This window comes from Bos grunniens, chromosome X (genome assembly GCF_055505025.1).
Source record: "Bos grunniens cultivar Pamir isolate PY7600 chromosome X, Bosgru_T2T1.0, whole genome shotgun sequence".
NCBI classification, from domain to species: domain Eukaryota; kingdom Metazoa; phylum Chordata; class Mammalia; order Artiodactyla; family Bovidae; genus Bos; species Bos grunniens.
The window spans coordinates 42,484,649-42,510,183 of NC_141194.1; the positions used below are offsets into that span (position 1 = coordinate 42,484,649).

Sequence of the window (25,535 nt, forward strand, 5' to 3'; positions counted from 1 at the left end):
GCCCTGCTTCCTGGGCAGAGACGCTGCTTGGCCTCTGTACCACCCAGGTGCACTGGGAGGAAGCAAAGGGCCAAGAGGCAGAGAGAAGAGCCCTGTTCATGCCAGGACAAATCATGAGATGACAGTAGTATTTCTGTCATTTGTAGGTAGAAAGCTCAGGAGTTCTGCCCATGCACAGGGGACTTCTGATTAACTTGGTCCAGCCTTACTCTTAAAAAGGGGCATTCAAAGACATCTAGACATTTAACAAAGTCCTTTAACAAAAGAAGCAGACAAAAGCAGAAACAAACTAACAAACAAAAAGGAACCCTAAGGAAAAAAAGACAAAGAGAGGAAGTACCTCCCAAAGCGGCAAGTAACATCCTCAGGGAGAAAAGAGAAGATACTGTACCTATGGTCCGTGATAAAGAGGACTATTCCCAGGTGGCGCTAGTGGTTTAAAAAATAAAATAAAACCTGCCTGCCAACACAGAAGATGTAAGAGATGTGGGTTCGAACCCTGGGTCAGGAAAATGCCCTGGAGGAGGGCATGGCAACCCACTCCAATATTGTTGCCTGGAGAATCCCATGGACAGAGGAGCCTGGAGGGCTACAGTCTATAGAGCCACACAGATTCGGACATGACTGAAATAACTTAGTACATGCATGCAAAGAGGACTATTTAGAATCAAATAATACATGAGAAGCTTTTTTTAGTGTGGGAGTGTGGAAGGAGGAATGCTGAGCTGATGATCACATTCATCTGGAAGAATGATATTTACCAAGGACAAAATTATAGGAAAAATAATGAAGAGAGGATGTGTGTGCGTAGTAAGTTGCTTCAGTGTTGTGTGACTTTGCAATCCCATGGACTGCAGCCCTCCAGGCTCCTCTGTCCATGGGATTTTCCAGGCAAGAATACTGGAGTGGGTGCCATGCCCTCCTCTAGGGCATCTTCCTTACTTAAGGATCAAACCCAAGTCTCTTAGGTCTCCTGCATTGACAGACAGGTTCTTTACCACTAGCACCACCTGGGAAGCCAAAGAGAGACTCTTGTACCAAATATCAAACATATATATTATAGCCACGTGGATTACAATAGTACAAGTGCTTCTAAAGGACTAGAAAATAGAAATCTGTGTTCTCTAAAGTGGAGTATGCCCACCTAGATTGCACATCTGGATAGAGGAGAAAGATATTCGAAATTCTTATTTTCAATTTTAACTGTTTTGACTACTCTTGTATATCTTATAATAAACATATCTTTTTTTCCGACATAATTTAGAAATAATATATTCAGTGGTTTTTTGTTTAGTCGCTAAGCTGTGTCTGATTCTTTTGTGACACCCATGCATTGTAACCCACCAGGCTCCTCTGTCCACGGGATTTCCCAGGCGCAAATACTGGAGTGGGTCTCCATGCCCTCCTCCAGAGGATCTTCCTGACCCAGGAATCCAACCTGCATTGGATTCTTTACTGCTGAGCCACTGGGGAAGCCCCTTTTATATAGAGTGCTACTAAAAAACACATTTGGAACCCAGTGACAAAGATCAGAGAAAAAGAATGGTTGGTCCAGAAAAGCCCCATGTAGATATATTTCCTAGTAGGATGAAACCATCATAAACACATTTTTTAAAAATGATGCACTGGAAGAAAATATTTGCAACAGATGCAGAAAAAAATTAATGAGCACAGGACAAAGAGATAATTGACAAAATGATTTTACATAGTTCTGAAGCCTTATTAATGATAAAAGTTACAGATTTTATAAAAAAGAAATGCTTCTATTCAAATCTTCAGAGCGATACAGAAGAAGCTGTTTATTGCAGCATCGTATATAATAGCAAAAACTTAAAAACAATGGAAATGCCTATTATCAGCATAACTACTGGACACATCTTGATAGAGCCATACAGGGAATTACTGTTTATTCACTTGTTGAAATAAAATAGATTTAAATGCCAAGATGTGGAGAAATATCTGTGGTCACAGAGGGAAGCAGCTTAGCACCAGCAAGGTCTCCATGGTGGGTCACTATCCAGTTCTTTGGAAAAGATAAATTACTTGCTCAACTGATGCGCCAACCCAGTAACAGTCCTAAATAGAATGTCCTGCAAAGGCGGAGGATTAGGAGGCTGCAATGTGGTGGAAAGGGGTAGATACAGTAAGAACTGTCCTAAGGGAAAAACATGGAACTTTCCCCCTTTGCCTGCAGCACAAGCTTCCTCTCATCTTCTGTAATATAGGTCCTCATTTCAGTCCACCCTTCCCTTTGCCCTCAGTCTCAGGTACTGACTGTTCTTACCTGGCCTCCTCTTGGAAGAAAAGGAGCTGTGATGAGGGTAAATGTGATAAGACTCTAGCATTGTGCTGTTCAATATAGTAGGCATGTGTGGCTTTTGTACATTTGAATTTTTTTTTCTTTTTTTAAGCTTTTAAATTTCATATTGGAGTAAAGTTGATTAACAGTGTTGTGATATTTTCACATACTGAGGAAACCAGAATTGAAAGAGACATGTGTACCCCAATGTTCATCGCAGCACTGTTTATAATAGCCAGGACATGGAAGCAACCTAGATGTCCATCAGCAGATGAATGGATAAGAAAGCTGTGGTACATACTGGAGTATTACTCAGCCATTAAAAAGAATACATTTGAATCAGTTCTAATGAGGTGGATGAAACTGGAGCCTATTATACAGAGTGAAGTAAGCCAGAAAGAAAAACACCAATACAGTATACTAACGCATATATATGGAATTTAGAAAGATGGTAATGATAACCCTGTATGCGAGACAGCAAAAGAGACACAGATGTATAGAACAGTCTTTTGGACTCTGAAGGAGAGGGCGAGGGTGGGATGATATGGGAGAATGGCATTGAAACATGTATATTATCATATGTGAAACGAATCTCCAGTCTAGGTTTGATGCATGAGACAGGGTGTTCGGGGCTGGTGCACTGGGATGACCCTGGGGGATGGGATGGGGAGGGAGACGGGAGGGGGATTCAGGATGGGGAACACATGTACACCCATGGCGGATTCATGTCAATGTATGGCAAAACAAATACAATATTGTAAAGTAAAAAAATTACTTAAAAAAACCAATGTTGTGATATTTTCAAGGGTATAGCAAAGTGACTCAGTTAATACATTAATATATACATACACATATCTACTCTTTTTCAGATTCTTTTCCCGTTTAGGTTATTATAGAATATTGAGCCGAGTTCCCTGTGCTATACATTTAAGACCTTGTTGGTTATCCATTTTAAATAGAGCAGTATGTACATGTCAATTTCCAAACTCCTAACCATCCCTCCCCACAACCTTTCCCCACAAGGTAACCATAAATTTGTTCTCTGTGAGTCTGTTTCTGTTTTGTAAATAAGTTCATTTGTATTTTTTCTTTTTAGATTCCACACATAAGTCATATCATATGGCATTTGTCTTTGTCTGGCTTACTTCACTCAGTGTGATAATCTCTAGGTCCATCCACGCTGCTACCAATGGCATTATTTCTCTCTTTCTAATGGCTGCATAATATTTTTAAATTTAAAGCAATTAAAATGAAGTAGCCATGTGTGGCTTCTTACATTTGACTTTAAAGCAATTAAAATGAGACAAAATTGAAAAATTCAGGTCCTCAGTCTTATTAGCTACATTTCAAGTATTCAATTGTCAACACAAGTGACCAGTGGCTGCTGTACTGGAGAAAACCACTCTGGAACATTTCCATCATTGCAGAATCTAGTATTTTAGTGGGCATCTCTGTAATATTCTATCCAGCAGAGCAACACACTTATTGAATATGTATTTTACACAGTAGAATCCTGACACAAGCGAGAAATTGCCTGGAAATTTTCAGAATCCCCATCTTTGTGAATGGCTCTATAAACTTGCACTTTAAAAAAACTGTATCAGAAAGTGTTAATAATCTATTTTCACAAAATTCTGTGAAAGGATTAAGTAAACATTGAATTATGATGTGCTGTGCTAAGTTACCACAGTCTTGTACGACTCTTTGAAACCCCATGGACTGTAGCCCACCGGACTCCTCTGTCCATGAGGATTCTCCAAGCAAGAATACTGGAGTGGGTTGCCATTTCGTCCTCCAGGGGATCTTCCCAACCCAGGGACTGAACCAGGGTCTCTTACATTGGCAGGCGGGTTCTTTACCACTAGCACCACCTGGGAAGCCCATATTGAATCATAAAAAGAGTTAATCATATTCTAAAGAAAGTTAATTCCATGAGTTTGTGCCAATGTACTTTACTTAATGGAACTGACCTTAGAACCTGGATGAATGTTTTATGCCCGCATGCTAAGAAAAACAGTTATACACAAATGTGTAACTTTGCACCAAGTTTCTTGGACCTTCTACCAAAGAAAAGTACTCACCCATATTTCTCCAGAAGGGCTCTTTATAATAAACTATACTCTTGATGACTGAACCCAAAGGCACACGAGTGATCAGCTGATTTCTCATCATTGGCAGAGGGGGATTGAAGTGAATCTTCATGCCCAGAACAGGAGGAACAGCGCTAATCACGTACTTAGCCTGGGGAAAAAAAATGGTGTGATTAAACATTGTTGGTGGGTTGTTTTTACTCTCTCTTTTTAAATGTTTCTCCCTCATTTTACCTTTGTCCCCTACTCAGTCTCTTAACAGAGAAACTAGAAGGGCCCTGTTAAAATCAGAATGAGCTCTGATTGTTCCATAGTTCAAAACCTCCAATGACTTCCCATCACACTTGGAGTCCAAGCCAAGTTCCTCAGTCACTTTCAAGGCCATACATGAGAGGAACCCCTGTCACATCTCTGATCTCATCTTCTGTTACTCTTCCCCACAATCCTCTTAATATCACCATTTTTACTACCTTGCTATTACTTCATTATGCCAGGCTTGCTCCTACCTCAGAGCCTTTGCACTGATGTTCAGTCTATCTGAAAAATTATTCCCCAGAGAGCCACCTGGCCCAATCTATCATCTCTTTGGGTTCTGCCCTCAAACATCACCTTCTGAGTGAGACCTTCCTTGATGACCTTATTTCAAATTGCATGACCAATGGCCCACCCCACCTCTGGCATCACCCCCCTGTCCCTTTCCTGCTTGGTTTTTTCCACAGTACTCATCACTATCTGGCGTTGTCTATGTTTTAACTATATATTTGATTACAGCTTTTCTCCTTCACTAGAACGTAAGTCACATGAAAGCAGGCAATTTTATCTGTTTTGTTCACTGCTATGTTTCCAACTCCTAGAAGAATGCCAGGCACATAGGAAGCACTTAATATGTATCAAATCAATGTTTTGTTTGGTTTTCTAATTCTGCAGGAGCCCAATACAGAGGACTGATAATATATATTTTATAAATCTTCCAACTTAGCCCCAAATATTATGGTTCCCTTTTCCTTTCTTTCAGATAGAGGTAGCTTTTTCACTTTGGGCAAGGGCATTGTCTTTGAAGTCTGGAATGTTCTTGGCTTTATTTGTGCTCTGGTTACCTATGGTACTCTGGTCTCCTCTACCTGGTTTAAGGCTCTTGGTTACCTCGTACAATTCATGGTTTAGGGTCTCCACAAGGACATTTTCTCCTGTCTGGTCAATGTGGATCACAGGCCTCTCCAGCTTCACTCGATCCCCCAGGAGGTCCATTATCCGCTCACTCACTTGACCAGATCCACCCACAAATTTCCTCTCCTGGAAAGAAAAAAAAAAGGACCCAAGGAGTGAGTAGGAAATATAAAAATAGATACAAATTGCTAAATTGCTAGTTTTCCTCACACATCTTTACTGTGTGAGGTATTCAGCTTCATGTTGCTCTCGTGGCTGCTTTTTTTCACCTTTGTTTTCTAACTAATGATGGATGCTTCTGTCCTCAGTAGCTTCAGTCGTGTCCTACTCCTTGAGACCCCATGGCCTGTAGCCCGCCAGGCTCCTCTGTCCATGCGATTCTCCAGGCAAGAATACTGGAGTGGGAAACCATTCCCTCGTCCAGGGGATCTTCCCAACCCAGGGATCCAACTTGGGTCTTCTGCATTGCAGGCAGATTCTTTACCACTTGTGCCACCTGGGAAGCCGCTTTCAACAAAATGACAGGTTTTCTAACAGTCACATTTCATGCTATGTTCTGATGGGCTCCTAGGCTCCAAACTCAGGTAGATATCCTCAGCCTGACTCCCAAGTCCCACCTGCCTGGCCACTGCCCCCGCTCTGTGTCGTACCTGCATCCTTTGATTGGGTTGCTGGGCCAACCACTTGCCTGAGCCCACATAGGCCTGCTTCCCCTTTCCTTGTCACCCAGTCTCAGAACCTTGCTGGCCTACCTGTCCCCAGGCCAGCTTACTCCCTGTTACAGTCTGTCTATCTCACCCTGGGTCAGGTGCCTGCTGTTTCTGTGGTCACTGAGGTGATTTCACCTCCCTGCACCCCCTTGTCCCAAGCCCAGGAAAACGCTTCAAAATGTTCTGCATGATTGTACACACAGTTGAACTGACCACTTCCTCCTACATGTTCAGTTCAGCTAAATTTTTAAAAGACTATTTCAAATAGTTCTCAGAAGAAGAAAGTGAAGGAGAAAGAGAACGGAGGGGGAGAAGGAGAAGGGAGATGAGAGGAAGGAAGGGGAGGAAGAGTAAGGAAAGAAAAGGAAAATGGCTGTCAAGCAGATTATCTAAGAACTCTAATCCATTTCCTACAGTGCCAGCACAGCCCCTTATACAAAGCTGGGCTTCAGGAAATAAGCAATGAATGAATTCCATGTGGTGTATGTGTTTTTAATTGAAAATATATTTCTGATTTTCTCTGTTGAGCTTTCTAAGAAGTACCCAGTTCATCAGCTTGTCTCTTACAAACTTATAAACAATCATCAGATGTATATCCAAATGGAAGACTGCAAAAGTACATTAAAAAGCCTAATTTTTAAATGCTATTGGCCACTGGGTTGTCACACTTGGTACCTAACAACGGACTCCCCCTTTCAAAAGTCACTTTGAGCTGCTATGCTTAAATTCCAAAAGCCACAAGCGTGCTTCCAGCTCTGTCTGTTCATGAATGAAGGATGGATGATGGCAATCTTTGAATTAGGCAGTGGTGGTTTTCTGTTGGAATGGTCTGGGTATGAATGGGTACCTGCCCTCCATTGGATGTTGAGAAGATCCTGGTCGTGCCCCCACACTGCTTCACATACCACAGGAACCAGAGAGCGGAGACCTCATGGATCTCTGCAGCGACGCAAAGGTTCACAAAGAGAATAGCAAGCTGCTTTGAAGATCTGCTCAGGAAGAAATAAGAGCAACATTGGCAAATGCAGGGGAGCATCTTCTTCATTGTCTGGAAATTATTCAAACAGCAAACTTACTTGGCTAAGTGGAATGCAATTTGGCAAGTTGTAGAAATTCGTAATCACTAGAATCTAATATTATAAAACATGACATCAAAGATTTGGGGAATAAGAGATATATTTTCCCCTTCATCAAAAGACCTAACTCAGAATCAGGCTTCTCTGGTGGCTCAGGTAGTAAAGAATCTGCCTGCAATGCAAGAGACCCAGGTTCAATCCCTCCGTCAAGAAGATTCCCCTGGAGAAGGAAATGGCTACCCACTCCAGTATTCTTGCCTGGAGAATCCCATGGACAGAGGAGCCTGGTGGGCTACAGTCCATGAGGTCACAAAGAGTCGGACACAACTGAGCAACTAACACACACATGATTGCTCTCCACACACTTGCTACTCTTCCAGTCATCCCCATCTCAGCAAAAGGCATCACCATTTATCCACTTGCTAAGGCCAACACTAGAGAAATCAACTTTAATTTCTCTTTCCATCACTCTCCCTCCCATCCAATCCATTGGGAAGTCCTATTGTTTCTCACCACATCACTCCATCTTCATCACTACCAATTTGGCAACCTCTCTTGCCAAGGTTATTGCAATTATTTCCTCCAGACTGGTTCCTGGACAAGGTTCCATTTGTCCTCACCTAGTATCTATTTACCATTCTTGAAGCCAAAATCTGTTTATTGCCTTTGCCTCTGTGATGCTCTTTTTAAAGTGTAAATCAAGTCACATCATCCCCCTGCTTAAAACTCTTCAGTGGCATCCTTTCAAAACCAGAATAAGATTCAGATCTTTTACCACAGCCTTCAAAGTCCTAAGTGGTCTAACCCATTCCTATGTTTTCTATTTTATCCCATACCTTCTCTCCTTATTCTAATTTCTCCTCAGAAAGATGAACTGTTTTTTTTTTTAATTTTTAAAAATTTTTTTAAAATTTTAATTGCAGGCTAATTACTTTACAATATTGTATTGGTTTTGCCATACATCTATTTTAAACTAAATTTTAAAATTTTTGTTTAGTTAGTTAATTATGCAGTTACTTTTGGCTGTGCTAGATCTCCATCGTTGTGTGGGTTCTTCTCTAGTTGCAGCGAGTGAAGACTACTCTCTAGTTGCGGTGTGCAGCTTTCTCACTGTGGTGGTTCTCTTCTTGTGGAGCACGGGCTCTAGGGCTGTGTAGGCTCAGTAGCTGTGGCACATGGGCCTAGTTGCTCTATGGCATGTGGGATACAGGTTCGATCCCTGGTCAAGGAGGATCCCACATGCCACAGGGCAACCAGGCCCATGGACCACCAGCGAAGCCCCAAATGAACTCTTACATGCTCATGAAAGTGAGCACCAGCTTCTATATTCCCAGCACACTGGCATTCTCTATCATTTTACCACAGTATCATTTAAACTCTTTTCACTGTCTTATCTTAATTATTGGTTTATTATTTTTTATTGCTGTCTCCCACACTAGAATATCATCAGTGAGACGGGAATCTTAACTTTTTTGCTCATCATAGTGTCCTCTTTAATAAAATAATGTCTGGCACATAGTAAGCACTGAATAGATTACTTGTTATATGACTGAATGAACACACGTTGATGAGAAATATCAATTCAACATTACTTTCATTTTATTTATTTTTTGGGCCATGCCACACAACTTGCAGAGCTTCACTCATGTCTCAGGAGTAAAGAATTCACCTGCCAGTGCAGCAGACACAGGAGACCCAGGTTTGATCCCTGGGTTAGGAAGATCCCGTGGGGAAGGAAATGGCAACCTACTCCAGCATTCTTGCCTAGTGGGCAGAGGAGCCTGGCAGGCTACAGTCCACGGGGTCACAAAGAGTTGGACACAACTGAGCAACTAAACAACAAAACAACTTGTGGGATCTCAGTTTCCCAACCAGGGATTGAAGCTGTGCCACAGCCTGGAATCCTTAAGTACTCGGCCACTAGGGGGAACTCCCTAAACATTATTTGTAAATGGTCTACATAAGCAAGGAGATCAAACCAGTCAACCCTAAAGGAAATCAGTCCTGAATATTCATTGGAAGGACTGAAGTTGAAGCTGAAACTCCAATACTTTGGCCACCTGATGCAAAGAACTGACTCACTTAAAAGACCCTGCTGCTGGGAAAGACTGAAGGCAGTAGGAGAAGGGGATTACAGAGGATGAGATGGTTGGATGGCGTCACTGACTCGATGGACATGAGTTTGAGCAAGCTCTGGGAGTTGGTGATGGACAGGGAAGACTGGCGTGCTGCAGTCCATGGGGTCACAAAGAGTCAGACACGACTGAGTGACTGAACTGAACTGATAATGCTCAAAGGACATGCTAGGTGATGTACCAAGTACAGAATTAGTCACAGTTACCTATTCAGTTATTTTACCACCTAATGGAAGAGCAGCCCAAAGAATGAAGGAGGCAAAAAATAGATGAACTTTTGCTTGAGGTTGGCAGGTAAATGATGAGAGGTTATGTCCTACCTGTAGCCACACCAGAAGGTGAAAGGTCTCATGCAATTCCAACAACTCAGTTACGTCTAACAGACCAGGAGTAATGTGTACTCTGGGATATCTTTAATTAGGACCAACCCTGCTTTTGACTTTGACATAAAGTTTGCATGTTGTTTTATATCTGAGGCAGAATTTGCCACCTGGTAATGCTGACAATACATAGAATAAATAATATTGTCTTCCACTTATTGAACTCTTTCATACTCCATGGTTTTTTTAAACCCACTGTCTTACTGATTTGTTATAAAAATGACAGTTATTATTTTTCCCCAGTTCACAAGCCCCAAAACTGAGTCTCAGGGAGCTCATTAAATGGTACCACTGTAAACCACATCATACATAATTCAAACCTCATGCTTTTAATACCTCAAAATGCTTTATAATTAATCAGCTGACCTCAAAGGGATGAATCCCCTGACCAAGGGACACCTCTCTACCCTAGTGTACCTTAGCTCTGGAAGTTTGTAGAATCAAATAACACACACCAGTTACTTGTGACAATGTTTGCAACCATAACCACCTGGTAGCACTTTTGTGATAGTCCCCATCATTAAGCCTGAAAATAGTGTAATATATATGTTGAAGTGACTTAAAGTTAGTTTTGCAAGATTCCTCATGATAATGGAAGGGACGGAAATTGCTGACTCATGGTTTCTTTGTAGAGGCAATTTTTGTCATCTATCTAAAGCAAATATCCAAAGAATGGTTTAAAATATTACTTCAAAGTAAAAATATCCTTTGCTGTTTCCTCATGTCTTATATCCATTGTTCTTTAATTTATAGGTGAATTCGGACAATATAAGGTAATCAGATCAGATCAGTCGCTCAGTCGTGTTCAACTCTTTGTGACCCCATGAATTGCAGCACTCCAGGCCTCCCTGTCCATCACCAACTCCCGGAGTTCACCCAGACTCACGTCCATCGAGTCAGTGACGCCATCCCAGCCATCTCACCCTCTGTCGTCCCCTTCTCCTCCTGCCCCCAATCCCTCCCAGCATCAGGGTCTTTTCCAATGAGTCAACTCTTCGCATGAGGTGGCCAAAGTACTGGAGTTTCAGCTTCAGCATCATTCCTTCCAAAGAAATCCCAGGGCTGATCTCCTTCACAATGGACTGGTTGGATCTCCTTGCAGTCCAAGGGACTCTCAAGAGTCTTCTCCAAAGGGAGTCATAAATAACTAAAATCTAATATTGCCCTGGCTAGATAACCAATATCAAACATAAAAATAGTGCTGTGATTGTTACTGTTGCCACTTTGGTGAGAAAGAAATAACTGGCTTGAAATCAAGGGAAATCTATAAGTCATTCTCTCTGGAGGGTCAGGCCATATCTAATGCTTTATTTGATTTACTCTGGGAGCTTTAGTGGGAAAAGAACTAGAAGAAAAATATCTGAGGGATGGAAGGTCAAGGAAGCTAGTGCAATAATATTTTTGTATTCCTTGCCTTGTTGACTTTTTAAAAGGTAAACGTTACTATATTTTCTACATGGAAAAAATAAATATATTATATAAAATTTGGAAAATTTATAAAAATAAAAAGAGAGAATGAGTATCTTCCACATTTCTGCCTCCCCCAAAGATAATCCTTAGACTCATTTTGGTGCATTTTTTCTAGTTATAAATTTTAAAAAGTATACTTACATAGTTGTGACTATATCATAAATTCAATGTGTTTCTTAAAGCGTATTATAAAATGATAATAACAGACAAAATGATCAATATTAATTTTTGAATGTATGACTATACTTTAGTTTGAATCACAGTAGGTTGGATATGGTGGGGATTTTGTTCAGTTCAGTTCAGTTCAGTCACTCCGTCATGTCTGACTCTTTGCGACCCCATGGACTGCAGCACACTTGACTGCAGGCATCCCTGTCCATCACCAACCCCTGGAGTTTACCCAAACTCATCTCCATTGAGTCGGTGATGCCATCCAACCATCTCACTCTCTGTTGTCCCCTTCCCTTCATTTTATTTATTTTTAAAATATTTATTTGGCTACACTGGGTCTTAGTTGCAGCATGTGGGATCTAGTTCCCTGACCAGGTATCAAACCTGGGCCCCCTGCATTGGGAGAGCAGAGTCTTAGCCACTGGACCACCAGAGAAGTTCCAAGGGTTACTTTCTTTGAAACTACGAAATGATATCATGGTTATCTTGCTTAGGAAAAATTTAAAAATCAGCTTGTGTTCATATAGTCCTAACATCTCAGAATGCAGTATTTTGTCAGCCAACAACCTGAAATATTCACTAACAGGAGGACAAGGCCAAGGACTATGACAGAAAAACTCAGATCTCTATGAGACCAAAGAAATATAATTAGTCTTATCTTCAGTGAGCTTTAAAGCTCTCTGGAGAGAGAAGAACTCATGAATTTATTAAAAGCTTTTTATAATGGGAGTTATAAATGCAGGTAATAAATACTCATTATATTTTTAAAATCTCATGTATAAAATGTAAAACTTAATACTGCAATTTTATTACCAAAAAAAAACCGTTGTATCACAAGCTACATTCTCAAAAAATGTGGTAAATCACATGTGTTAAAATGATGTAATTAATAATAGGCATGATTTCATGACAATAAAAGGGTTTTACTCTTTCAAAATTGGTTGCTTTCAAAGGCTGAAGACATAAGAGTAGTACATGTTTATCACAAACTATTATATAATAATGGCAATGATTAAAAACTGGAAGTAACTAAAATATCTAATGATAATAGATAAACACATTATAATATTCACTTTTCATGGAATAGTCTGCAACCATGAAATATGGTGTTTGATGAAGAATTTTAATTACTCGGACAAATGTTTGCACTGCAATATATGTTTAAAAAAATGTTCTGATGGATGTCCATTGCTTGCAGTGCATATACTGGTTCCTTTTTAGAAATGAGATCACATTGTACATACTTGATTATAGTCTGCTTTTCTATTTGTTTAATAATACAATTTTTTCAAGTCATTAAATATTCTTCTACAACAAAACTTTAAAGATTTTAGGGTATTCCAATTTTCAGACAAAGCATAATTAATTTAACCAATCTTCAATTTGAGGACCTTTAGATTTTTCTTTTAAAAATAATGCTTTGAGGAAATTCCCTGGTGATCCAGTGGTGAGGACTCTGTGCTTCCACTGTCAAGGGCCTGGGTTTGATTCCTGTTCAGGGAACTAAGATCCTGCAAGCCAAGTGGCCAAAATAATAATAATAATAATGCTTTGAATCTCCCTTTCTCTCTTTTTCTCTCCTTCTTTAAGCTAAATTTTTAAAAGTTGAATTTACATATGAAAATGTATGTACATTTTATGTCTTTTGATTATTTCCATATCTCAGATTCAGATATCCCTCAAATCTTTTTTACTTTTAGCTGCCAGAGCTCCAACTTCCCTCCCCAAAGCCTAGAGAATGAAGATATCAACCACAGAGTCATATTCCCAACTAATGCTGTTTAGCATGGGCAAATACCCTCATTGCAATTCCATTTTCTTACTTTGTTTACCACAAATTCACCACATCCTTTCCCTTTTCCCTGCTGTCCAAGATCAGTGAGGCCTCTTCATCTTGTCTGTCTATACAGCTTCCACAACTCTGCCAACTGCAATTTAATACTTGACTCATGCACACTTTCTTTCAATGCTACATGTTTCTCCTTAATGGGGAGTAGTCAGTCTAGTCATCCATATTTCCTGGATACTTGTGAATGATCCAGAGAAGGTCTCTAGAAGTTCCCCTTCAAAGCTTTAAAGAGTTGCACCCCATTCCATAGGTGTTTGAAATGTATATCCTGGTACACTATCTCCATACCTGACCTTTAGCAAGGAGTACAAAACTATCTTTACTTCAACAGCTTAATAAATGAGATCTTTAAGCTGTTTTTTTTAAAAAAAACACATATGTATTTTTAATTATTTATTTATTTATTTTGGCCATGCCTTGTAGGATCTTAGTTTCCCCCACCAGGGATTAAAACCGTGCCCCCTGCACTGGAACCACAGAGTCCTAACTACCAGACCACCAGGGAAGTTTCCCTTTAAGCTGTTCTAAATAAAAGAGATGGCATATTCTAGACTGTCCTGAGGACTTTATGGGGCAACATCACCTTTGTGATGCAAAACTATTTCCAAGAAGTAGGTTTGATGTATAGACGCCTTTAGGACATGATCGCAATATTTTTCAGCCCTCCACTTGACCAACTGTGGTTTTAAACACAAAACAGCTCTTTATCTCAGAGTTGCTGAATGGAATTGCTAAATACATCTGAAAGCAGGTCACAGTCAATGCCTGTGTCTGATGGCGAGTCTTACTCTGTCCAGCAGATCTTGTCCAGCAACTCCTTCATTGTCATCAGGTCCCACTGTTCTGCAAGGGGTGCCTTCCACGGGGCATCACTGGGAATCTACATTCGGGTGATGATTCAGAGGGGAAAAAACAAATGTAATTTTCCATTTTAAATAACCATTTCAATAGTATTAAAAGCTCTAACTTAAAGAAAGAAAATTCGAAATTCCCTCAATAGTGGTTTTTATTGCACAATCCCCTTCCTATTCCTATTCACTCAATCCATATTTAATTTATGCTAACCTTTCCTCTACCATAAATGGAGGTGATTCTGTAATCAGGCAGTTTCCAAATAACTACTAAGTTACTAATTTAGAGAGAACAATTCAGAAAGTCAACGCCTTAACAAAGATCAGTCAGTTGCACCAAATCATGTTTAAACTGGACCTTCAGGTGTGTTTACTCTGTGTGTGTTTACTTAGGAGATGCAGGTTTGGGCATGGTGATGACTCAAAGATCCAGAAATCTTATTTGCTATTTCTGTAAAATTAGAAACATTATCACAGGAAGGCTGAATGATATAAAATCTTCCCTCCCCCAACACTGGTGGTATGCAAATAGGAGCCTGTTGGACATCTCATTCTTTTAAGGGTTAGAAACAAGTTCATTCATTCATCTCACAAATCTTTACTGTGAGTCACTGTGCCACACAATGTGCTAGGCATTGGGGACATGTTTCACCGTCTTTCAAGGACTAAACTTATCATGAAGAATACAAATGTCATCAAAGAAGCTTGTGGAAGTTTTACCTCTCGTCCCATGTCATCCATCGTCCTCCAGAGGTTGTTATGATCTAGGTAGGTGATAGGATTCCACACAGACGGGAATGAGCCCCTGAAGGGGTAGGATTTGCCCTGTGAGATACAAGATATTTTTCAAAGGAAACATTTACTTCGATGGAAGAGTAGTTAAATATGCTAAGCTGTTAAATAGCTGTAAGCAAAATCATGTTATCAGTATGTGCATGCTAAGTCGTTTCAGTCGTGTCTGACTCTTTGCAACCCTATGGACTGTAGCCAGCCAGGCTTCTCTGTCCATGGGATTCTCCAGGCAAGAATACTGGAGTGGGTTTCCATTTCCTCCTCCAGGGGATCTTCCCCACCCAGGGATCGAACCCAGATCTCCTAAATCTCCTGCATTAGCAGATGAGTTCTTAACCACTAGCACCACCTGGGAAGCCCCCTATCAGTTTGTGATAGATACTCAAATGTTTTAGTTCCTTCTGTCCTCAGAACTTAACTTTTAAGCATAAACATTTCCAGCAGAATTCTCTGTTACTAAATAAATTTGGTGCCACACCCAACACAATAGAGAAGCTTCTTTCTGAAACTAGAACTCTTTCCATGTAAAATATAAATGCCAGTACAGAATTGAGGTTACCTAATCTCATTTGCCAATGGTACTTACAAATATCTCAGAGCCAGGATATCCCTGCATGGTGGAGGGTCAGAAAATGGAAACTATAAATATTACACAAGTTAGAAGGGGACAGAAAACCAATCGCAACCCTATGGACTGTAGCCCACCAGGCTTCTCTAAGGAGAAATATCTCTAGGGAGAGTCACAAAAGAGGGCCCAGAAAGTTTTTTCCCAGGAATAGATACACTAGGTCAACACAGGAGTTCCCAAAGATCAAGGTCAAAGCAAAAAGAAGAGACAACTTAGGGAGTTGCCTGGTGGTCCAGTTAGGACTCCTAACTTTCACTGTCATGGCCCCAGGTTCAATCCCTGGTTGGGGAACTAAGATCCTGCAAGCAGAGTACAGCCACACACACAATAACAGACGACTTCAAGGATCTCTTTGTGACACGTTTACACTACCTGGTGCTTCCAAGAGAGCAGGGATACCTCAACACAGAAATAAAAGGCATATATTAATATTTCGGCAAAGATTACTAATATGGCAGCATGTAAGTCATTTCTGGGAAACTTAACTTGTTAATGCTGGAAGAAAACTACTGTTAATCACTTTTGGTTTATTTGAAAACCTGAGTCAGGCTGTGTATTCTGGCATCATCTTGCAACCAAATTGGAGTAAGTCAAGGTCCACAATCAACCCAAATCTCACAATAATCTCAGTCATTCAGCAAAGTTTCATCTCATACTGATTTTGTGCTCACAGAAATAATTTTAATTACAAACTCTATGGTCATATTGATCTTTTCTCCAACAAGGTCCTAAGGTTCTCAGGGAAGAGTTATCATATAGGCTTACTTTTCTTCTATTAGTCAAGATTCTCCAGACAAACAAAGCCAATTGAATGTGTGTGCATGTGTGTGTGCATGGGAGTGATGAGAGAGAGATTAACTTAATTTAAGGAGTTGGCTCAGGCAATTGTAGAGGCTTGGCAACTCCATAATCTACAGGGCAGGCCGGCTGGCTGGAAACTCAGGGAAGAGTTGCAGTTCAAGTCCAAAGACCATCTGGTAGCAGAATTCCCTTTTCCTTGGGGAACCTCAGTGTTTTTCTGTTAAGGCCTTTAACTGATTGGATGAGGTCCACTCACATTATGGAGGGGAATCTGCTTTATTCAAAGTCTAATTTAAATGATAATCTCATCTAAAAAAATACCTGCACAGAAGCATCTAGAAGAGTGTTTGATCAATATCTGGGTATTGTGGCCTAGCCAAGTTACACATAAAATTAACTGCTACACATTTCAGCCGACAAAGAATCTGTCTGCAGTGCATGAGACCCAGGTTCCATCCCAGGGTCGGGAAGATCCCCTGGCAAAGGGAATGGCTACCCACTTCAGTATTCTTGCCTGGAGAATTCCATGGACAGAGGATACAGTCCAGGGAGTCACAAAGAGTGGGACACAACTGAGTAAAACTTTCACAAGGTATAATTCACATACAATGAAACTATTTTAAACGCACCATTTGGGAAGTTTTTGACACACTGTATGTACCTGTGTAACCATTATCACAATCAAGATATAAAACATTTCCATCACCCCAGAAAGTTCTCTCCTACCCCTTCCCAGTGAATTCCTATTCCCTTTCTGCCCCCAGACAACCACTGATCAGTTTTTTGTCACTATAGATTGGTTTTGCCTGTTCTAGAATTTTTTTGTTTTTCTACAAATGGAATCATGCAGCATGTATGATTCCACATTTATCTGGCTTCTTTTGCTCGACATGGTGTTCTTGAGGCTCATCCATGCTGCAATGGTCCCTTTTGATTGCTGAGTGTTTCACTGTATGGATGCACCATGGTTTGTTTATCCATTCCTCCGCTGATGATTATTTCCAGTTTTGATTCATTGTGAATAAAGCTATTAAGAACATCCTTGTTTCTTGTCACACACACATATGTATTTTTTTTTCTCTTGAATAAATGCCTAGGACCGGAATGGCTGAGATGCATGGTAGCTGTACATTGAACTTTTCAAGTTTAATAGCTTCCCAAAGTGATTCTACCGCTTTACATTCTCACCAGAAATGTACAAGAGTTCTACTTGCTCCACAGCCTGATCAACACTTGGTTGACTTTTATGCTTTAAGTACCTTTTGATTTTAGAATATTAGACTTATGGAGAAATTGCAGAGACAGTACAGAAAGTGTCCTTATACCTTTCAACTAGTTTTCCCTAATGCTAATATTGTACATTACCACTGTACATTTCTAAACTTGGATCCACAGGAGCATTCATTGCAAAGGACAGGTGGGTCCCACCCCTGCACTGCCTCTCCAAAGCTGATTGACATGGAACAAGTAAGTTGCTTGATCTCATTAGGCCCCATATATCAGTCTTTCCAACTCGACGACTCTTGGCCCCATCATCTTCCTCCAGGAAGTATGTCCAGATTACCATAAACAACCGGGTTAGGGGGACTTCTCCATGTCCCAGAGCTCTCCTGCCACTAACTCCACTGCACCAATGTCATTTGACCACTCTGTGTTACCCACTGGACTCTAAGCTACAACGTCACACACTCTGGAGCCAATCTTACGATCAAGTCATGTCTCTGCCACTCACTAGCTGTGTTCAGCTGCTTAAGCTCTCTGTCCTCAGTTTATCCATGTGTAAAATGGGATGACAGTCACTACCTCATAGATGTACTGGAAAGATGAAGTGAGATGACTCACATGAGTTACTCTGACAACTGGCATATTGTCAGTTATCAACAAACATCGCCGTTATTCCTGCAGCAGTTACCACTGCTGTAATTATTATTTTTGCATGTCTAGGACCTGTGGGCATAGATTGCTGGCACACAGTAAGTTCACAATAAATGTTGGCTATCATCTCAGGTGTGTGACCTTGAACTTACTTATTTGACACACAATGTCCTAAATTCTAAGAAAGATCTTTGGTCTTAGTCCTTTTGGGCTGCTCTAACAACAACAACAACAAAAATACAATACACTGGGTGTTTATGAATAACAGAAACTTATTTCTCAAAGTTCTGGAGGTTGGGAAGTTCAAGGTCAAGACACTGGCAGATGTGGTGTCTGGTGAGGACCAACTTCCTGGTTCACAGATGACCATCTTCTTGCTGTATCATCACACAATAGAAGAGACAAGGGAGCTCTCTAGGTCTCTTTATAAGGGCACTGATCTCATTCATGAGGACTCTGCCTTTATGACCTAATCACCTCCCAAAGGCTCCGTCTTCTAATACTATCTCACTACAGGTTAGGATTTCAATATATGAATTTGAGGGAGGGCACAAACATTTGGTTTATAGCAGGTTTCCTATTATTATTAGCTATTATTAACTTTTTTGCTTTTAAGTTCCCTCCCCTGGCCCCTGCAGGTCCCCACCATCAATACTTTCCCCCTTCCCACCACACACCAGAGATGCACTTATAAAAGAAGTTAAGAGATAGAACTCCCACAGTAAAGAAATAGGTCAGGCTACCTCGCAAAGACAGAGTACACCCAAGGCTGGCACTCAAAGACCTCTCCCTGGACTCTTTGGGCCTTCTGCCCACAGGTAAAGGAGATCAGAAAGAGATAAAACCACGAGCAGGTTGAATAATCACCCCTTAAATGGGAAGAACAGCCCATTTTTGCTGCAAAATCCTTTAGGACCAAGAATCAATTCAATTCAGTTCAGTTGCTCAGTCGTGTCTCACTCTTTGCGACCCCATGGACTGCAGCACGCCAGGCCTCCCTGTCCATCACCAACTCCCGGAGTCCACCCAAACCCATGTCCATTGTGTCGGTGATGCCATCCAACCATCTCATCCTCTGTCGTCCCCTTCTCTCGCCTTCAATCTTTCCCAGCATCAGTGTCTTTTCAAATGAGTCAGTTCTTCACATCAAGTGGCCAAAGTATTGGAGTTTCAGCTTCAACATCAGTCCTTCCAATGAACATTCAGGACTGATTTCCTTTAGGATGGACTAGTTGGATCTCCTTGCAGTCCAAGGGACTCTCAAGAGCCTTCCCCAACACCACAGTTCAAAAGCATCAGTTCTTCGGCGCTCAGCTTTCTTTATAGTCCAACTCTCACATCCATACATGACTACTGGAAAAACCATAGCTTTGACTAAATGGTCCTTTGTTTGTGTTCAGAACTCTAAAGCCAAAACCAAAGTGAGAAGTGACCACCACAAAGAGCTCTGTGTGAGTAAATGGAAACCAAACAATGTACAAAGAGTACTGTGATGAAAAAGAATAAAACACTTTACCCTTTTTATGTGCTCATTTACTGACAGTCCTTGGTGTCTTACATCCAAGCAAGTAGCACCGTAGCTAAGTTTATAAAAGTGATTACATCCTTCAGTGTCTTCAGGGTACTGTTTCCAAGATGCACAGCAGACACCCAAATCCATGGATTCTCAAGTCCCAGAGCTGGCCCTCTGTATCTGTGAGTTCTATATCCACGAATTCAACCAACCACAGTCATAAATATGGTACATGATCTGTGGTCAGTTGAATCTGCAAACATGGAGAGCCAACTGTATTGTTGTATAAGATTACAGAAATCTTATGATGAACCCAGGAAATAACTATTATTAGAGCCATAAAAACTCAAGTTTTCAAGCTTCAGGGAATAAGTAGGGAAAGTAGGGAAAGGTCTAAATTTATTTGACATAACCAAAGATACTGCGAGAGTTTTGTGCCTCAGATTTGGCTTTTGTAGAAACATTCCAGTGACTATTACTATTTAGAATATTGTCCAGGGAGGCCTGTCTCATCTGAGGAAATCATGGGAAGACATCAGAGTAAGTCCCCAGCTCAGGGACAAAGCAACATATCACAACAGATTGAATGCCAAACACAGATAGGAGAATGCAGCTATTTCCTCTTCAGCCAGATGGGAAAGATACACAAAAATGAAAATCAGTGCCACTCACTCATGTGTTTGCTTTAGAAAACATCTTTTTTTCCATACAACTATTTTAACTTGTCATAGGGGTATTATTGTTACTTTAGGTGAACTGGGCTTCCCTGGTGTCTCAGCTGGTAAAGAATCCACCTGCAATGCGGGAGACCTGGGTTCAATCCCTGGGTTGGGAAGATCCCCTGGAGAGGGGAAAGGTTACCCACTCTAGTATTCTGGCGTGGAGAATTCCATGGACTGTAGAGTCTAGTGGACTATATATGGTCTAGTCAAATGGACTATATATAGTCTAGTCAAAGCTATGGTCTTTCCAGTAGTCATGTATGAATGTGAGAGTTGGACTATAAAGAAAGCTGAGTGCGGAAGAATTAATGCTTTTGAACTGTGGTATTGGAGTAGACTCTTGAGAGTCCCTTGGACTGCAAGGAGATCCAACCAGTCCATCCTAAAGAAAATCAGCCCTGAATATTCATTGGAAGGACTGATGCTAAAGCTGAAACTCCAATACTTAGGCCACCTGATGCAAAGAACTGATACATTAGAAAAGACCCTGATGCTGGGAAACATTGAAGCCATGAGGAAAAGGGGACGACAGAGGATGAGATGGTTGGATGGCATCACCAACTCGATAGACATGAGTTTAATCAAGCTCTGGGAGTTAGTGATGGACAGGGAAGCCTGGTGTGCTGCAGTCCATGGGGTCACAAATAGTTGGACACGACTGAGCAACTTTCACTTTCAGTTCAGTTCAGTTCAGTAGCTCAGTTGTGTCCGACTCTTTGCAACCCCATAAATCCCAGTGCGCCAGGCCTCCCTGTCCATCACCATCTCCCAGAGTTCACTCAAACTCACGTCCATCGAGTCGGTGATGCCATCCAGCCATCTCATCCTCTGTCGTCCCCTTCTCCTCCTGCCCCCAATCCCTCCCAGCATCAGAGTCTTTTCCAATGAGTTAACTCTTCGCATGAGGTGGCCAGAGTACTGGAGTTTCAGCTTCAGCATCATTCCTTCCAAAGAAATCCCAGGGCTGATCTCCTTTAGAATGGACTGGTTGGATCTCCTTGCAGTCCAAGGGACTCTCAAGAGTCTTCTCCAACACAACAGTTCAAAAGCATCAATTCTTTGGCGTTCAGCCTTCTTCACAGTCCAACTCTCACATCCATACATGACTACTGGAAAAACCATAGCCTTGACTGGACGAATCTTTTTTGGCAAAGTAATGTCTCTCCTTTTCAATATGCTATCTAGTATGGTCATAACTTTTCTTCCAAGGAGTAAGCATCTTTTAATTTCATGGCTGCTGTCACCATCTGCAGTGATTTTGGAGCCCCCCAAAATAAAGTCTGACACTTTCCACTGTTTCCCTATCTATTTGCCGTGAAGTGATGGGACCAGATGCCATGATCTTCGTTTTCTGAATGTTGAGCTTTAAGCCAACTTTTTCACTCTGCTCTTTCACTTTCATCAAGAGACTTTTTAGTTCCTCTTCACTTTCTGCCATAAGGGTGGTGTCATCTGCATATGTGAGGTTATTGATATTTCTCCCGACAATCTTGATTCCAGCTTGTGCTTCCTCCAGCCCAGTGCTTCTCATGATGTATTCTGCATACAAGTTAAATAAGCAGGGTGACAATATACAGCCTTGACATATTCCTTTTCCTATTTGGAACCAGTCTGTTGTTCCATGTCCAGTTCTAACTGTTGCTTCCTGACCTGTATACAGGTTTCTCAAGTGGCAGGTCAGGTGGTCTGGTATTCCCATCTCTTTCAGAATTTTCCACAGTTTGTTGTGACCCACACAGTAAGTTTGGAGAAGGCAATGGCACCCAACTCCAATACTCTTGCCTGGAAAATCCCATGGATGGAGCAGCCTGATAGGCTGCAGTCCATGGGGTCACTAAGAGTTGGGCACGACTGATCGACTTCAGTTTCACTTTTCACTTTCTTGCATTGGAGAAGGAAATGGCAACCCACTTCAGTATTCTTGCCTGGAAAATCCCAGGGACAGAGGAGCCTGGTGGGCTGCCGTCTATGGGGTCGCACAGAGTCGGACACAACTGAAGCGACTTAGCAGCAGTAGCAGCAACACAGTAAGTTTCGGTGAATTAATAGATATTGTTAAAAACTCTCAGTTTTGATTCCTAATATGGAAAATACAAACAGATGGAGTCACTTGAGCCAAAGCTACTTGAAGTTCTCAGTAATTTTCAAGAATGTAAAAGTCTGAGAAGGGCTGAAACAGAAGCACAGGAGAAGGGATGCAGGGTGGCTTTAAAAGACCAAAGAATGGATTCAAAACAGGCTCTGAAACTTGATAGTTGTGTGACTACAGGCAAGTTGCTTAACATTTGTGTACTCCTATCCTTAGATTTGGAATAATGGTAGCCATCTCACAGGGGTATTGTCAGAATTAACCCAAATGATGCATAGCAAATAGGATGCACTCACTAAATGGTTGGTGCTGACAGTTCCAGGATCATGAGGCATGCCCTGTCATTTATACAACCACTTCTTACCCATAAATCCATGTTTATCAATTAATCTCCTTTGAGTAAATTCCTTGAATCAGAAAACCTAGCATGGAGATTGATGTGTGACATTTTAAAGGAAACTTGCAGACAACCGGCAACCAACTTGATTACCTCATGGCCTTATTTTGTAGCCTTTGAGCCATGCAAGCCCATTTAAAACACCTGAAATCTGCCTTCTTGGCCCGTAATGAGATGGGCTGGCTTGGCAGGCACACACATTACTAATGACAGCGACAATCCTAATGTTCCAGGTGTTCTCACCCTTCTCCTGACCCTCATTCTTTGGAGGCAAAGACCACCCACCCTGAATTCGGTCCCATCTGGGAAGCCCTTTTGCCATCTTATTTCCCACATTGATGCAAAGAACTGACTCATTGGGAAAGATCCTGATGCTGGGAAAGATTGAAGGCAGGAGGAGAAGGGGAAGACAGAGGATGAGATGGTTGGATGGCATCACCGACTCGATGGACATGAGTTTGAGCAAGCTCCAGGAGTTGGTGATGGACAGGAGGCCTGGCGTGCTGCAGTCCATGGGGTAGCAAAGAGTCAGACATGATTGAGCAAGTGAACTGAACTTCCCACGCTGACCCCAGTCTCTGCAGTAAGAACAGGTGAGGCCAAGCTACTTTCAGTTCTCAGTAATCTTCAAGAATGAAAAAAGTCTGAGAAGGGCTGGAACACAACTACAGGAGAAGGGGTACAGGGTGACTTTTAAAAGACCAAACAACAGATTCAAAACAGATTCCTTCTCAGTGTCTCCTCTGCTATTCATGGAAATCTTGCCTTCCTCCTGGGAGCCAGAGCCAGTCACCTGGCCCCTCTAGAATGCAGTCATTTTTACAGCTCTTGGCAAGGATTCCAACTGAGTCACAGACAAAACAGGAGGAGGACCAAGCTTAACTTTTGATCTATATTTCCAGTTTGGAAGAAACGAAATTTAGGCTTCCCTGGTGGCTCAGAGGTTAAAGTGTCTGCGTCCAATGCGGGAGACCCAGGTTCGATCCCTGGGTTGGGAAGATCCCCTGGAGAAGGAAATGGTAACCCACTCCAGTATTCTTGCCTGGAGAATCCCATGGACAGAGAAGCCTGGTAGGCTACAGTCCACGGGGTCGCAAAGAGTCAGACATGACTGAGCGACTTCACATTCACTTTTGTGGGGGAGGAGGGCAGGAAGCTCTACTTAGCCAAATGGCTTTCTTCCTCTGTTAATGTGTTCTCATTTCTAAGTGCCTGGAGCCTGGTGTCAACACTGTGTTCTGATTGCATCATCACATGGGTGAAGCTGGAGGGAGGCGCAGACAACAGTGACACTTAGTACAGGAAAGGCCTGGAGTGGTTAGGTAACTGTTGACGGAAGCCACTCGCCTTGGCCAGGCCAGCCTGACTTTCTCACAACAGGAGGTCTTGATAAGGAATAGAATGCTACCTCCAAAAAATAACCAGGAGAATTTGGGAGGTGCCGAAAGAGGGAGGAGATGAGCAACCTCCCAGAAATCCTCATGCTGGATTCCATCTTGGCTGAGAGATACACACCACCAGAAAGGACCTTGAGTCAGACCAAGCAAGGTGACTGGTTAGAGACAACCCAGAAAGCTGACATCATCACCATAAAACCTGAGACTGCGATCTACATGACAGAGCAGTTCTCCTGGGTTCCCTTACCCTCCTGCTCTCCTCCTGGGCACCCCTTCCCAATAAAGTCTCTCACTTTGTCAGCACATGTATCTCCTCGGGCAATCCAAGTGTTAGACAGGAGCTCACTCTTGGGCCCTTGAAGGGTCCTTCTTCCTGCAACAGAATTGTCCATGTAGGGAGAAATAGGGAAGGTGGTGGTGATAGTGGCTGAGACATTAGGCAAAGCTCTGCAGGAATTATAATAACATTAACAGCAACAGCTTACAGTGAATGTTTACCCCATTCAGGCCTTGTTCTGTATACTTTGCATGTATTAATTCATTAATCTTCACAGCCACCTTTCAGATGGAGAAGCTGAGACAGAGAGAAGTAAAATAATTATCAAGGACTCACAAGTACTAAGTGGCAATGGGACTGAAATTCAGACATTCAAAAGTCAATGCTCTTGATCATGAAACTTTCCAGCCTTTAATTATAATCATTGAATACCATTTGCCAGACACTAGGTTAATGGTTTTACTTAAATTAATTCTCACAACCCAGTGAGTAAATTGCTAATTGTATGTTTCACTTTACAGATGTGTTCTGAAGCACACAGAGGTTGAGTAATATGTTCAAAGGTCACACAGCTTGCACACAAGTAGAACAGAACTTAACTTCAGGTTTGTGCATTTAGAGCTCAAGCACTTACTTAGATCTCTGCTCTGTGAGCTGCTGCTCAAGAAGGTCTCTGGAAGATATTTAGATCCAGGAACCACTTGAGATTCTTACAAACCAGGTGGAAGCTAATGATGGGTTCAATAACCTGCCAGATCTTTTCTGTGACTCTCCAGGCAAAGACCAGTCCATCCCCCTCCTAAGATGACTTCCATGCCAGTTCATTAGCTCACGGATCTTTCTTTT

The 25,535-nt window shown here is 41.6% G+C and overlaps 1 protein-coding gene across 1 annotated transcript in view; it reads right to left on the bottom strand.

Annotated features, from left to right (window-relative positions):
* Window positions 1-25,535, bottom strand: part of MAOB (monoamine oxidase B) — a 120,844-nt gene that overhangs the window by 16,270 nt on the left and 79,039 nt on the right. Inside the window, exons 4-8 of the mRNA XM_086387092.1 lie at window positions 14,919-15,023; window positions 14,136-14,227; window positions 7,114-7,255; window positions 5,533-5,682; window positions 4,381-4,540 (exon numbers count right to left, since the gene is read on the bottom strand). Of these exons, the coding sequence (XP_086243218.1) occupies window positions 4,381-4,540; window positions 5,533-5,682; window positions 7,114-7,255; window positions 14,136-14,227; window positions 14,919-15,023 (649 nt within the window). The remainder of the gene's footprint in view (window positions 1-4,380; window positions 4,541-5,532; window positions 5,683-7,113; window positions 7,256-14,135; window positions 14,228-14,918; window positions 15,024-25,535) is intronic.